The sequence below is a fragment of the Nyctereutes procyonoides genome, unplaced genomic scaffold (assembly GCF_905146905.1).
Source record: "Nyctereutes procyonoides isolate TBG_1078 unplaced genomic scaffold, NYPRO_anot_genome, whole genome shotgun sequence".
Taxonomy (NCBI): Eukaryota; Metazoa; Chordata; class Mammalia; order Carnivora; family Canidae; genus Nyctereutes; species Nyctereutes procyonoides.
In genome coordinates this window covers 27,623,494-27,639,593 of record NW_026575126.1, presented here as the reverse complement: position 1 = coordinate 27,639,593, position 16,100 = coordinate 27,623,494, and the positions used below count along the sequence as shown (strand labels likewise).

The following is a 16,100-nucleotide window of genomic DNA, read 5'->3' as shown; positions in this document are numbered from 1 at the left end:
CACAGTGCCTAGTTATCATAGGGGTTCAATTTATATTTATTGGATATATACATATATACATATATGTATATACTTTATACAAGAATATCAGCATGTTTTGCTCCTATTTTTAATGTTCCACTAGTTTCAATTATGTCAGTAAACTTCTTGGCTTTCTTTATATTATATTCAACTTAAAAGTAGAAAAAAAAAACAACTTAAAAGTAGAAAATTAATATTACCCTTTGCATAAGAGTAAAATACAACTTAAATTGCATTTTACTCTTTTTTTTAATTTTTATTTATTTATGATAGTCACACACACACAGAGAGAGAGAGGTAGAGACACAGGCAGAGGGAGAAGCAGGCTCCATGCACCAGGAGCCCGACGTGGGATTCGATCCCGGGTCTCCAGGATCGCGCCCTGGGCCAAAGGCAGACGCTAAACCGCTGCGCCAACCAGGGATCCCGCATTTTACTCTTGATATGTATGGCAGCACACACCTTCCATATGGAAGACAGTTACTTAATGTTGAATTAAAGTTATATACAATAATAATACATTTTCTAAAACATTTTAATAGTTTACTACTAATTTTTATATGTCAAAGTAAAGTCTTAGGACAATGAAGATCTCATTTTATTATGAGATTGCCTTAATTTACTGAGTTGAACCATATAATTTGCTATTTTTGTAGGTTAAAAATGGTTGTCTTAACAACTTTGTATGATTCTATTTATATTACTATATACTAAGAAACAAAATTAAAAGGAGAATCAAAGCTTTGAAATCTATATCACAGAGGATAATCACATTTATTTATTTATTTTTAAAAAGAAAAGAAAGATATCTGACATTACCTGATTCTTTTGCAACTCTAAGTCTGCTTTCCCATTCATCAAAGGGTCCCAAACACTTAGCTAAAAATGTCTGGAGAGTAACACAGTCCAAGGGTAATACGTGATTATCAGCACCAACATATAAAATAGGATCCACAACTATGTAACCCCCACCACTTTTCTCATTTCTAAGGAGAAAACAAAACAAAAAACTTCTCAATGATAGGAAAAAAAAATTCTCATGTAATAGTCTGACTCTCTAATGGAAGGTTGAATTGTCCCATTTAAAAATATATTTCTAAGCACATGAAATCATTTACAAAGTTGCAATGAAACTCAATGGAAACCCCTCATTTTATCCTTTTCTAATCTCTATATAATGACATAATACATACAATATCTAATAATGTTGCTGTCAGGAAAAATAAGTGTACTAAAATCTGTCAGTAATAACAAGGGCACTCAAGCAAATAGTATCTTATAATGAAGTTATATGAAAAGACTAGAGTTTTCAAGTGATTACTTAAAAAAAAATACTTTGAATCTGCAATGAGTCTTACAATTACTTCCTAGGAACCAAAGAACCATATTCTATTTTTATCTCAAAAAATCCTGTGAAAATCACACTGCCATGGTTTATATAGTAACTTTTTACAAGCTAGGTAATTTAACTAGATGGAATAAATTAACCTTCCCCCCCCCCCCATATAAAGAACACCTGACTTACCCTTGAAGGAAGTAATACTGAAATGATCCAGCTTGCTGAAGATTAAGTTTACAGTATTTATCAGAATCATCTTCTCTTTCTGTTGGGTTTTCCCATTCCAGGGAACGGAATTTTTCTCGATTAAATGTTTCTCCGGGAAATGGGTAATTTGTGTACACAGTAACTGCTTTTCCCTGTAAAGTGGGGCCTAATCGGAACTGTAGCTCGAACCCTAAACAAAAAGCATATTTCAATAAACTCACTGTAGGAACTTAAATTACCACATTAAGAAATAAAGTATTACATAAACTATGGTTTCTCAACTATGTTTAAAATAACTCCTAATACATAATGCTGGTTTTGGAACTACTTTGGATTCTAATTTAGCTGAATTTTATATTTCAACAAACACTACATCACAGAACTGCCTGCTTTGTATTGTCCCTCTCTTCTCCTCCTGGAACCTGTTTCCTAGTTGCATGGCTACTCTGGGATATGCAAGTTTTCTTTTTTCTTTAGAAATATATCTTTCAACTTTATTTTCAATAAAAGTGCTTTTAGAAAACTAGGATACCATTAAAGTAAAAAAACAAAATGAAATTTTACTGAACTTGAAATCTTTTAAAGTTCAATTTCAGTATAATTAACATACAGTGCTATATTATTTCCAGGTGTACAATATAGTGTTCAGTAATTCTACACATTACTCAATGCTCATCATGATAAATGTACTCTTTTTTTTTCTTAAGATTTTATTTATTCATTCATGAGAGACAGAGAGAGAGAGAGGCAGAGACATAGGCAGAGGGAGAAGCAGGCTGCTCACAGGGAGTCCGAAGTGGGACTCGATCCCTGGACCTGGGATCATGACCTGAGCCAAAGGGAGACGCTCAACCACTGAGCCACCAGGTGTCTCGATAAATGTACTCTTATTCCCCTTTATCTATTTCATCCATCTCCCTACCCATCTCCACTCTGGTAATCATCAGTTTGCTCTCTATATTTAAACTCTGGGGTTTTTTGTTTCCTTTTTTCTTTGTTTTGTTTCTTAAATTTCATATATGAGCAAAATCACAAGATATTTGCCTTTCTCTGGCTAATTTCATTTAGGATTATATTCTCTAGATCCATCCATGTTGTTGCAAATGAACAATTTTGAGCAGAGAAGTCATATGACCTACCTTGTGTATTAAATCATTTTGTGTACTATGTCACTCTGAATATGTCTGCTTCTGGTCATAATGGAGTTCTGTCTGCTTCTGGTCTAATTAGTATTAGATTTGCTCTCTGAGGAGAAACTATTAGAAATATATGAGATAACCATTTTCAGAAATAAGGAGTGAAGCACTGTGATGCCTAATAGAAGGGTGATTCCTATGAACCCTCTAGCTTTCAGACTGGGGGAACTTTCTGGGCTGTGACACAGGGAGCAGAAACAGTAGTCTGAGTTAAGGAGACAGAGATTAGAGTTTGGGGACGGTGAAGAAACTGCAATTTTCAGGGCAGAGTATGGCACAGAAGAAAGCTCTGTAAATAAAGAGCTCTAGAAAATTACCTAGGGTCATCTTCAATCTGGCTGAATACCAGGCTGACATGGGTAGTATTTGACTCCAGGAGATTGGACGAAGGATAACTAGTAGGAGCTACCAATTGACCAATTCCCAAAGCTCACGCAGGCCTGGGAGACATTAGAATCTTCAAGCAGTCAGGAGTGCAGAGATGTTGTTGAACATCCATTGTATTCAAAAGAGTCGTGTCATATGTAGTAGGGCTAATACAGCCTTGTTTTTTTTTTTTCTAATACAGCCTTAGAGTAAAAACTACAATAACCTATCCTGTCAAAGCCTAAAATAGCCTCAATTGGATTAAGCTGACCCATAGATAATGTAAATGGCTGCTAAAGTAAAGATACTACTCCTTTAAAGAAAGATAAACAAATCCAGAGATACAACAACAGAACATTCACAATGTCCAGCATCCAATAAAAAACTGCTAAATAGAAAGAGGAGGTGAGCACATCAGTGACACAGTTACCTGAGGTAGGGCATTCCACACAGAAGAAACAGAAGATGTAAAGGACCTGAGACTCCTGCTTCTGGCAAAGATGGAATGCATAACATGGATTGGATTTACAATCTTCCTTGAGACTTAGAAGAAAGAAACCAGGAAAAACCAGAGAAAATATATGAAATGATAGTTTTCAAGCCTAGACATCAGGCAATAAAGGTCAGTGACCCCTAAGAGACAGAAAATAAACAATGTGAATCCTACAACTGTCCCTTCTTACTACTGTGAAAGAATTTCCAGGTTGAGGCACAAGGAAGAGAACTAGGCAGAGCTCAACTTTCTGAGCAAAGAAGATGGAGTGAAGAATCTGTTCAGACCAAAGCAGCTAGTTTGCAGATGAGACCAGTTGGCAGCTATTTTGCAGATGAGACTAGTTGGTAAGGAGGAGAAAGCTGCACAGAGACAGAACTCCAGAGATTTGCAGAAGTTCTGCCTTGAGTATTTAGCCGAGTACTGCTCAGTGCATGTCTGAAACCAGAAATAGTGTTTGTTCTCACCAGCCAGATTGGAAAAATTCATAATTCATGAGGCACTGGGGAGAAAGTTCAGAGGATCTTGTTTCTGTAGTTGAGAATAATGAGCCCTGGACCAGGCATCATAAAAGTAAAACTCCAAAGTGTTAAAATATTTCCAAGTAACTTAACTTCATTCCCAAACAAAGACAAAAAAACATTTTTAAGACCAGCATCCAACAAAGTAAAATCCATAATGTCTAGCATCCAAACAAAGAATATAAGACATACAAAGAAACAAGAAAACACAACCCTAAAAATGGAAAATAATCACTTATTGAAAACTGACCTTAGAAATGACACAGATGTTGAACTAGCAGGTAAGAAAGGACCTCATTTATCATAACCATATTCCATATGTTCAAAAAGTTATTTCAAGGTACAGAAAATATTTAAAGCAAAACAGAACAAATAATCCAAACCAAACTTTTAAAAATAAAAACTACAAGGTCTGAAATGAAACACCTGCAACATGGAATTGATGGATGGTGAGATATGGCATTAAAAAAGGTTAGTGAATTTTAAGACACAGGAATAGAAATATGCAAAATGAAACAAAGAAGAGATAAAGAATTTAAAAAATTGAAGAAGTATTAGTGATCTGTGGAACAATTCAAGCGGCCTAATATATAGGTAATTAGAGTCCTCAAAGAAGAGGAAAGAGAGGGGGGATATCAAGTATTTAAAGAAACAATGGGTAGAAAGATTCCCAAATTTGGCAAAAGCAACAAATTTGTAGATCCAAGTTCAATAAATCACCAATCAAGAAACATGAAGGAAATCAGACCAAGAAACATCAAAATCAAATTTCACAAAACCAGTGACAGAATATCTTACACGTAGCCAAAAGGAGGAAAAATGTTACAGTAATTTCAAGGAACAATAAGAGAATGACAGTAGATTTCTCATGGGAAACAATAAATGCAAGAAGACAGTGGAGCAATATCTTTAGAGGTACAGTTGATCCTTGCACAATATGATTTGAACTGTGCAGTTTCCTTACAGGTTTTTTTTTTTTTTTAAGATTTTTATTTATTTGACAGAGAGAGAGAGAGAACAAGCAGAGGAAGTGGCAGGCAGAGGGAGAGGGAAAGCAGGCTCCCCACTGATTAGAAGCCTGATGCAGGACTTGATCTCAGGGTCCAGGATCATGACCTCAGCTGAAGGCAGATGCTTAACCAACAGACACATGGTTTTTTAAAAGTACAGTACTGTTAATGTATTTTTTTCTTCCTTATGATTTTCTTAATAACATTCTCTTTTCTCTAGCTTATTTACTGTAAGATTACAGCACATAATACATAAAACATACAAAATATGTGTTATCTGTAAGGCTTTTGGTCAACAGTAGGCTATTAGTAGTTAAGATGTGGGGAATCTAATGTTATACTTGGGTTTTTGGCTGCATGGGGAAGGGGGTCAGTACCCTTGGCCTTTGCATTATTTAAGAATCTACTGTACTTAAAGATTAAAACTGTCAGCATAGAATTCTATACCTGGTGAAAATATCTTTCAAAAATAAAGGTGATGAGAGCCAAATTTTTCAATGTCAGAGAAGATGTTACAAATAAGCAAGGTGGAAGCTACAATGAACTCTATTGTGGTGGATATGAATCAGAGATATCAGTATGAACTGTCCTATAGATGCATATATAAATAACGTCAGTTTGATTCAAAGCAAATCCTGAAAAGCAAAACATGTAGGTATGTTTCAATCATGTTTAAAGCTGCTCTTTGGTAGAAGTAAGTCCCTCCCAATGATGTTCAATAGATGGTAAATTCTATACCACACTATTAAACACCAGGTAAGCTAATCTTTGTCAACAAAAGATTTCAATAGAAGACATTAAGAGAATGCTGGACTCTTTCAATTTACTGTTATCCAATCAAACACCTCTACCTTTGCCTAGAGAAATACAAATACTCTGTTGCATAATGCAGTATGGATATTGTGAGGAATGGAAGTTCTAGGCAGTCCTTGAAAAAATTATAATTTAGTGATAAATACTACTAACTATATTCTTGGATTGTACTAAATTATGAATGTAATTTTTTTCATAGCAAATGGTTTTAGCAAATAAGAAACAAATTATCCAAATGGCATTATTAAGTGATTGCAAAAATCCAGGGACTCACTTCTACTTCTCATACTTCTTATAAGTAGAGTGAAACTTATAATTTCTTTTCCAGGTAACTATATACACAGATTTTTCTACAAATAATTTGGCAGAAATATACTAGTGTTAATAAGGGTTATGTTTAACCCAAGAGTTTCATATATACATATATTTTCTGAGGAATTAATCAATGATGTAAACATAGAATATATTCACAGCAGCTTAAAAACAAACTAAATATCTAATATTGGGAATGATTAAATAAATTAGGGTAAAAATTATTTTATTATGCAAGCTAGAATATTATAAGCCATTATAAGTCATGTTATCTAAAGATATTTAATAACATGGCTACTTTTATTCCTTTTTGTTCATTTTCTGCATCTATATAGATCTTTTGAAATCCTTTCTGGGAAAAAGCATGGCTGAATTGTGGCAGTAAGCCAGGAGGTGGAATTTACACACCATTACACTATACACAAGTTTCAACTTGCTTGAGTAGTAAAAACTCAATTTTGTTTTCAAACAACACACCAAAAAAAGGCTTTTTATATACTTCTATGATTTTATACTTAAGGAAACATCATTTTAAAATTAGAGGTACAATTATGAAGAGATAGTTTGAGAAATAATTACCCAAAGAATTAAAACATGAAATTTTAATACTCAGTGACTGTGAGAATCATAAATACCTGTATCTTTACAATAATGATTAAATTTATTACAGAAGAAGTACTTTCATTTTCAACAGGTACAATCATTAGGGATTAGATGCCTGAGCGTATTTAAACAACCTGTCCCCTGTTCAGTTTATACAAATATTGTTTTTATCATTACACAAGGATTCAGAGAACTTGTAGTACAAAGGTTAAAACTCATTCAAAATCTCAAAATAGTATTTAGATGAGTGATATCCCTTCAGAAAAAGCTGACAAGCATTCTCTAAGTACGGTATTTATTTATAGAATATACGTGTAGGATGACTTAATAGATTATATAAATTATAAAACATAAAAATGGGATAAAATATAAATAAACAATATTTTAAATGACTAATTTTATTTATTAATGGATGGGAAAAAATCTTTTGGCTCTTAATAAAAATCAATATTGTTCATATTTGTCAGTGACAGCAGTGTGATTAAACAAGTTTCATCAGGGGATCCCTCGGTGGCTCAGCGGTTTGGTGCCTGCCTTTGGCCCAGGGTGTGAATCTGGAGTCCCGGGATCGAATCCCACATCAGGCTTTCTGCATGGAGCCTGCTTCTCCCTCTGCCTGTGTGTCTGCCTCTCTCTCTCTCTGTGTGTCTCTCATGAATAAATAAATAAAATCTTTAAAAAACATAAGTTTCATCAATTTTAAGTCTTAGTTTAACATTTTATGATAAAGTAATTTAAAGATTCAAATGTCTGCTAATTGATATTTGGCTTAGTGGCCCTGGACTTGAAAAACACACCAAGATACCCAAATTCAAATGGAAGGAATTCTTGGTGGCTATGTTTACTAATCCATAACATTAACTTTTCTTTTTCTTTTTTTTTAAGATGTTATTTATTTATTCATGAGAGACACAGAGAGAGAGAGGCAGAGACACAGGCAGAGGGAGAAGCAGGCTCCATGCAGGGAGCCCAATGTGGGACTCGATCCTGGGGCTCTAGGATCATGCCCTGAGCCAAAGGCAGACGCTCAACCACTGAGCCACCCAGGTATACCTATGACATTAATTTTTCAATGCCATTCACCAACTATGTAAAGATTTTTGTTGAAATGTGCTAGTAAATACATATTTTTCCTGACATCATCATTGTTTTCATAAGTTAATAAGATGTTCCATATTTATATTTTAAACAGATGATTTGAAAACCAACTAAAATCCTTTATTTGGAAGATTTTAAACAGATTAAAAAATTTGGGGGGTACCTGGGTGGCTCAGTTGGTTGGGCATCTGCCTTCTGCTTAGGTCATGATCTCAGTGTCCTGGAATAGAGCTCTGCTTCTGGCTCCCTGTTCAGCAGGGAGCATGCTACTCCCTCTCCCTCTGTGTTCTCCCCTCTTTCTCAAATAAATAAAATCTTAAAAAAAAATTGTTTTGTTATCGACTTTTTAAAGAGGGCAGATATTCATTATATGGCTAAAATCATATGATGGAAGTGTTACTAAAATACATATTCAAAATGTTCTTGCTATAGCAAGGGTCAGCAAACTATATCAGCCTACTACCTGTTTCTGTAAATAAAGTTTCTGTAAATAAAATGTTATTGGAACACAGCCACATCCATCCATTTATGTGTTGTTTATGGTTGCTTTCATGATACAATAGCAGAGTTGAGTAGTTGTAACAGAAGGTATATGGCCTGTGAAGCTATCTTTTTTTAAAGATTTATTTATTTATTTTTAAAAAAATTTTATTTATTTATTTATGATAGTCACACACACAGAGAGAGAGGCAGAGACATAGGCAGAGGGAGAAGCAGGCTCCATGCACCGGGAGCCCGACGTGGGATTCGATCCTGTGTCTCCAGGATTGCGCCCTGGGCCAAAGGCAGGCGCTAAACCGCTGCGCCACCCATGGATCCCAGATTTATTTATTTATTCATGAGAGACACACATAAAGAGAGAGGTAGAGACACAGGCAGAGGGAGAACTTGGCTTCTTGCAGGGAGCCCGATATGGGACTCGATCCCAGATCCCGTGAGCCCAAGGCAGATGCTCAACTGCCAAGCCACCCAGGTGTTCTCCCTAGGAAGCTATCTTAATCCTAACACTATATAGGAAAAAATGTGATCAACTCTGCTCTATAGTATCAATTTCCATCAAAAAGCAGTTAATTTCCTCACTCATGTTTACTTCACAGTTAAATTGTGTTTATTTTTCCAGAAAATATTTTCTAAGTATTGTACTATTGAAAGCTACATGTCATTACTAAAAAGGACAAATCTCAAACAGCAAATATCAAACACTTTCTAACTCATCTTTAAGTTTGACAACCTTTTGAGGTAAATGAGGCATTTAGGGAAGCCCTGGTGGTGCAGTGGTTTGGCGCCGCCTGCAGCCTGGGGTGTGATCCTGGAGACCCAGGATCGAGTCCCACATCGGGCTTCCTGCGTGGAGCCTGCTTCTCCCTCTGCCTGTGTCTCTGCCTCTCTCTCGCTCTCTCTGAATGAATAAATAAATAAATCTTAAAAAAATAAAAAAATAAAAAAATAAATAAATAAAAGAGGCATTTACTGTTATTCTACATTTTGTTACAAAGTACTGTACATAATCTACTATTTAAGATAATATAATTTGTATATGTACTTAACCTGGATTAGGTAAAAGTGTAACCCATGGCAACATACTACAAGCAAACCAGCTATGGCGTGACTGTCAACTCCTTCCAGACCTATAAACTTCACCGTTTTCTCAGAATATGTCTTTTTTGTTTATAACTCATCTGACACACAAACTGAAAGCGTCAATGTCATTTTATGCATTATCAAAATTTAATTGCTTTTTAAAAAATCTTTTTAAAAAGTTTTTTATTATTTTTTAGTGATCTCTATACCCAATGTGGGGCTTGAACTCATGACCCTGAGATCAAGTCGCATGCTCTTCTGACTGAGCCAGCCAGGTGCCCCCAAATTTAATTGCCTTTTTTTAAAGATTGTATTTATTTAGTTGACAGAGAAGGGGAGAGCAGGGGGAATGGGTAAAGGGGAAGCAAGCTCCCTGCTGAGCAGGGTGCCTGACACTGGGCTTGATCCCAGGACCCTGGGATCATGACATGAGCCAAGGCAGATGTTTAACTGACTAAGCTCCCCAGGCACCCAACTTTTTAAAAACAAAACCAGTTGAAAGAAAAAAAAAGAGAAAAGAAAAGAAAAATCCTGTACTTTTTTTCTGTATTCCAATAGATAGGTCAGTGCACATGCCCATGGGTACATAGCTACTCGACCTCTAGTACAAATCCCTGAAACTAAAATTTTTATATACAGTAAATGAAACATTAGAATACCTAGACTATGTCAGATTCCATAATTACTCACTCAGTTTGCTAAAATTAGCTTAGGTCATAGCAGTACGTGGTGTGGCTATCTTATTCCTCATAGGACACTAGGAATACTTTACTCAGATTAGCCATATCCCTCCTGTAGGCAACTAATAAAGTGAGTGATTAAACTATTACTATAAACTCATTTTTTTCCATTTTGCTCCCTCCCTAAATTTATATAAGCTTAAGCTCCTAATCAAGAAATCTTTATAAGCATTTTCTTAAAAAAAAAAAGTATGAGCTGAAATTTGACCAACTGATATAAAAATGGAAGAACTCCAGGTTTGGGGAAAACTGATTTTGTTCATTATTCTGCTACTGAATGAAATATAAAATATAGGGGAAGCTACAATTTGGCTGGAAAAAATAATTATTTGGTCTCATACTTGTTGAGTGAGAAGAATCTATTGAGATATTAGCCTTGAAAATGAGGAAGAATCCTTTCTTAGGAAAAAGTGAAAAGAAAAGAAAAAAAAAAGAAAAGAAAAGAAAAGAAAAATGAGAGGGACCTGGTGACCAATTAAATATGAAAGAACCAAAAACTATCAGAGTTTTTCTTCACACTCAATTGGTCACCAAGTCCTATGAATTTTAAAATGTCTCATACTCTATTTCCTTTTTTCTCTGATGTAGTCAAACCCTTATCTTTAACCAGACAGGTTTTCATTTTTTTTTTTTAAGATTTTATTTATTTATTCATGAAAGACACACAGAGAGAGAGAGGCAGAGACACAGGCAGAGGGAGAAGCAGGCTCCCTGCAGGGAGCCCAACATGGGACTCCATCCTGTGTCTCCAGGATCACACCCTGGGCTGAAGGCAGAGTTAAACCGCTGAGCCATCCAGGATGCCCCCAGACATGTTTTTAAAATAGCATTCTCGATTTCTTGTCTTAATATCCCTTCATCTTTCCATTATAATTATCTTCTATAACAATATGATCACCTCATTACCGCACACAAAAAAATCGACGTTCCCATTTATATCACTTGGTTGAATTTACTGGTTTCAACTAGAGTTACAGACTGAACCACATCATTCTTATTTATAAGCCCTTCATCGTTCCCTCTTCAAACAGCTTGGCTGAATTTACACGTTTTGCTAGCTTTAACTGGTGTCTTAGTAATCAATCAGCAAGGATTTATTGACTATTGTACATTGTCCTAGGTTTATAATACTTTCCCTATGCTCACAGCTCTTAAACTCTAGTTGGACTCTATAAGACCAATAAGCTTTTAAACACTGCTACATTGTTCAGGACTTAATTGTTCTGTGCCCATTATGTGATTGGAAATCAAAGAGAGGAGATAAAAAAAATTAAGGAAGGACTTCATGGAAGAGATGGAATTTTAGCTGAAAGTTGAGAGGTAGGCAACACAAAGAACAGATAGGAAGGGGATTTAATAGATACAGAAGAGAGGAATCAGATGGAGGTGAAGATGTCAGGAGAGCTATGAGAAAAGCCAGTGGGGAGGAAATTAACGGAGGAAATGTAAAGATGTAGGACATTAGTGATGGGGGGGGGGGTGGCAATGAGATACAACTTTGGCTAGGGAAGGTGGCTTCCACTATAGAATGTCTTGGAAGCCAGCCAGAGGCATTTAAATTTGACTTTACATATAGACAGTAATTAATGAAAAGGGAAGAGATGGCATAAGATTATTCCAGTATCCATATTCAGGCATACGAAAGAGAGAGATAGGCAAACAGAGACATTTAGAAAGAAATTATAGGGCTTAAAGACAGATTGCAGTTAAAGAGAAGTTGACAAAGAAAAGTACAAAGTTTCAAAGGCCTTGAAACTATGAAAATGGAGATACCACTAAATAAACAGGATAGGAAATCAAGAAGGTCAGAGAATGGGGAGATGGTTTTGTACATGTTAGATTTAAGTATATCCATCCAGTGGAGCTATCCTATTCTATTCTATTGTGTAATACCTGGGTGAAGTCAAGAATCCAGAATGAAAATACAGAGATAGTGATCTATCAAAGCCTTATACCCACTTAGGACTTTAAAACTCTATATTATTAATTTTGAGTTTCAAAATCCAGGAAGGTACAAAAGGAGAAATACTTCATTTCACAAATAATGTTAATAACTCATGTGATTTTCCCAAAGTCAAACAAGTTGCTAGTGGCAGAGCCAAGAAAATTCTAGTTTTTTACTCTTGCCATTATATTCCCGGGTTTCAAGAAGCAAGCAAAATTCAAGGCTCTTCTTTCAAAAATAGCCATCAGCATGCAAGCAGCAAATGAAGCTATGAGAATGTATAATTTTTTTGATGGAAGAAAAAGAGAAAGAGAAAGGATTTCTGGCAGATAGGAAGAATTAATTAAAATTTGGAAGGAAGAGATCTCAGCAACAGATACCACCAAGTTGACAGGAGTACTCAAGAGGGTAGGAAAAAATTTAAAAGCAGGAAAGTGCAGAGTCAGGAAAGCCAAAAATGGAGTTAGTACTCTGTGATCTTAAATGCCAAAGTTGGAAGAAGGTGATTTGGCATGGAGGTAACACATTTGATGGCTGAATTTTTTTTTTTTCCAAAACTTTATCTCTTGAGATATTGGGGGAAAAATCCTTCAATGTTTACATCAATGTCTGTTACACTACTAAAGGGGTCTGCATTTAAGTTTTCATACATTAAACTTCTACTTCACAAGTTATATTAACATAAACGAGTGTACAATGTTTTTCAATATTGAAAAATTATAAAGCCTTAAAAAAAAAAAAACCTCAACTATATTTCAACATAACCTGATCAGTTTCTTCACTTTTTATTTGGCAAAAAAATTTTCAGCTAAAAAAAAAAAAAAAAAAAAAAAATTCAGCTTTTATCTTCTCCATATTTGAGAGGCTTTGGAGAAACATAAATAATAGTTTGCTTTTTGCTGTGATCCATTTTACTAAATCAAAGTTCCAGTAAAGGAAAAGAATGAGGACTGTAAAAAAGCAAAACTAAAAAAAAAAAAAAAAAAAAGCAAAACTATACATCTATGCCCCAAGTTAAATTCCGTATGAAGTAATTTACCAAGTTTTCATAATGATCGTTAATCGAAATAATATGATCAATGTCTTGATCCTATTTGCAACTTTTGTCTTAAGTGGAAGTTACCACGGAAAGAAAAGTGAACTATTTTATCCTTGTTCTAACACCACGTACATAACATTTTCAATTTTACAACTGAAACCAACTTTCATTAGTGATATTTTTAGAACACAGCACCATCTTTGCACTGATCAAGCTTAGAAAGATCCTTGGAAATTCCACCTATCTTAAAGCCTAAAAAAAACTTAATATGACCACACATTGAAAGACGGAAAAGACACACAAACTAATCAAACAACTTGCCACTGACCTTGTTCAAGTCTGAAGAGGGTCTTTTCCAGCTTTTCCATTTCGTTCAGAAGTAAGATTCTAATCTGCTTACTGTGTCCCATTTTGGCTTCTAGAAGACTTGAAATCGTTCAGAAGAATGAAAAGGACTCCGAAGTCGAATGAATTACCCCTATGAAACAAAAAGAGGAATTAAGGTAAAGAACTATTACCTTAAACTCTCTGAGGCTGACAGCCGCACTTACATGTTCTAAACGTGCTTTCACCCCTAGCAGAGCAGAGAGAAAGAATGAATCTTATTAAACAGGACCTGAGAAGGCAAATTGATAGTTTCCTCCCTTCGAGCACATCCGGACCGAAGGAACCCTCCTGTATGATAGACTCTTGCAAGGAAAACAAAAGAAAACAAAAACCTAAATCATTCTCAGAGAAGGGCAATACGTTGTGGAAAGCCTGGATTGGGGTTGGGGTTGGGGGGGGGGGGGTGGAAATTCCCGGTCCCAAGCCAGGAGGCTTTGGAGACTACAAGTGGCACTTCTGCTTACAAGAGATTAGTGTGCTCCGAGATAACAGGTGGGCGAGCTCCCCATTCCCAAATTCGGGTTGGAAGCCACCAATGGGGAGATGAGAACAGAGGGAAGCAGTTGTTCCTCCGGAATAGCATGGGACGTACAGACAGAGCTATACATAGAAAGCAGGCCTCTCCCCGAGCCGGCGGCGGCCCTAGCACTTACGCTGCGCGGGCCGTCCGTGCGCCTCCCGGGCCCTGCAGACCTGCGGCGGGGCGGCCGCAGCCGGGGGAGGATCCAGACCCGCGGCCCGCGCCCGCGCAGGGGGCAGCCCCGCTCACCCAGGGCCCGGCGCCTGGAGGGCACGGGGCGGGGCGACGGCAGCCGGGCCAGGCGGGGCGGCGGCGCGGACCGCGAGCGCCCCCGGGACCGCGCTCCGAGAGCCCCGACCCCGCCGGCCTCGGGGGCGCGCACCCCGCGGGGGGCTGCCAGGGCCCCCCCCACTTCCGGGAGCGCCGCGGCCGCTAGTCTCGCGAGACTGTGGTCGGCCGGGCCGGGGTCAGGCGGCGGCGGCGGCGGCCCGGGCGGCCCGCGAGCCGCTGCTCCTCCCGCCGCTGGGGAGGTGCGAGGTCCGCCTTGTGCGCCGCCGTCGCCGCCCGCGAGCTCCGGGCTGAAGGTTAAAATGCTGCGGTAGACGGGCTGCCACGAGGTGCCCCACGGGGCCGCTTTGTGGAACGGCTGAGTGGTGGGAGGCCAGCCGCCCAGCTGCTGCTGCTTTTTCCACCACGATGTTGTTTTGTAGCTTTGTTTTGATTTTTTAAAAACGATTTTTATTTATTTATTCACGAGAAACAAAGAGAGAGGGGCAGAGACACAGGCAGAGGGAGAAGCAGACTCCGTGCAAAGAGCCCGATGCGGGACTCGATCCCGGGTCTCCAGGATCTCACCCTAGGCCGAATGCAAACCGCTCAGCCACCCAGGGCTCCCCTGACTTTTTTTTTTTTTTTTTTTAATTTAAACATGGCTTATGTTTGCTTGGCCCCAGTTCTCCGAATCTTGCTTTCCCCGTGGCTAGAATAAGGGGCCTGGCCACAGGCTCTGGCATTCCGTCCGTCCTGCGCGGGCCATCTCCGGGCCTGACCCGGGGCACCCCTTGAACGCAGACACGGACGGGCTAGGAAGGGGAAGTGCGGGCAGCTCACGCACGACGGAGGCCGCAGGCACCACTTGCACAGTGTCTGGTTGCATCTGACGTACACTGCAGAGACCTGAAGGTTGTATGGGATTAAGAATCTATTCTGGCTTTTGGTGCATGTATTTTAGGGCAGAAATTTAGGATGTGGTACAGATGCCTGTGGGGATTTAATGCCAGGGGAAAAGAAAACTCCTAGAGCATTCTGAGGACACTAAAGGATCATGAGAAAACAGAAGGTCTGCAGGGTGGAGAAAAACCTTGCTTTCCTTATGGTAGACGTAGTATAGGTCCAAAACCAATGAGTTACAAACTAAAGATACGGAGATGTTTGTTTTAGTAAATTTCTGAGAATGGCTAGTTGCAATGGCCCAAAGCTGGGTTTGGGAACCCATAGTTCACTTAACTTGTTCAACTAGTATTTATTGAGCACCTAGAATTTGCCAGGCATGGAAGTGAAACAAATTCATTGCCCTCGTGGAACTCCTACTTTTTTTTTTTTTTTTTAAAGATTTTATCTATTTATTCATAAGAGAGAAAAGAGAGAGAGAGAGGCAGAAGCAGGCTCCATGCAGGGAGCCCGACGCAGGACTCCATCCCGGGTCCCCGGGCTGAAGTCGGCGCTAAACCGCTGAGCCACCCGGGCTGCCCAAACTCCTACGTTTTATTTGCAGGAGACAGATGAACAAATTCAATAAGTACATCGTATAAGAGAATAAAAGTTTGTAAGAAAAGGAGAAATGGAAAGTGTGGAAGAGTCAGGAGAGGCAGGTTTGCAATTGTAAATACAACAGCCAATAAAGGACTTG

The 16,100-nt window shown here is 38.0% G+C and overlaps 1 protein-coding gene across 3 annotated transcripts in view; it reads right to left on the bottom strand.

Moving 5' to 3' along the window:
- Positions 1-14,552, bottom strand: part of AGL (amylo-alpha-1, 6-glucosidase, 4-alpha-glucanotransferase) — a 73,366-nt gene extending 58,814 nt beyond the window's left edge. The window contains exons 1-4 of one of the 3 annotated variants that reach the window (XM_055340229.1): positions 14,325-14,552; positions 13,613-13,762; positions 1,547-1,757; positions 841-1,007 (exon numbers count right to left, since the gene is read on the bottom strand). In XM_055340229.1, coding sequence (XP_055196204.1) covers positions 841-1,007; positions 1,547-1,757; positions 13,613-13,694 — 460 coding nt within the window. In that variant the 5' untranslated portion in view covers positions 13,695-13,762; positions 14,325-14,552. Of the gene's footprint in view, positions 1-840; positions 1,008-1,546; positions 1,758-13,612; positions 13,763-13,835; positions 14,068-14,135; positions 14,233-14,324 lie in introns of those variants that run through there. The other 2 variants (XM_055340232.1, XM_055340231.1) reach the window with 2 other exon arrangements.
- Between the last annotated feature and the right edge of the window lie 1,548 nt (positions 14,553-16,100).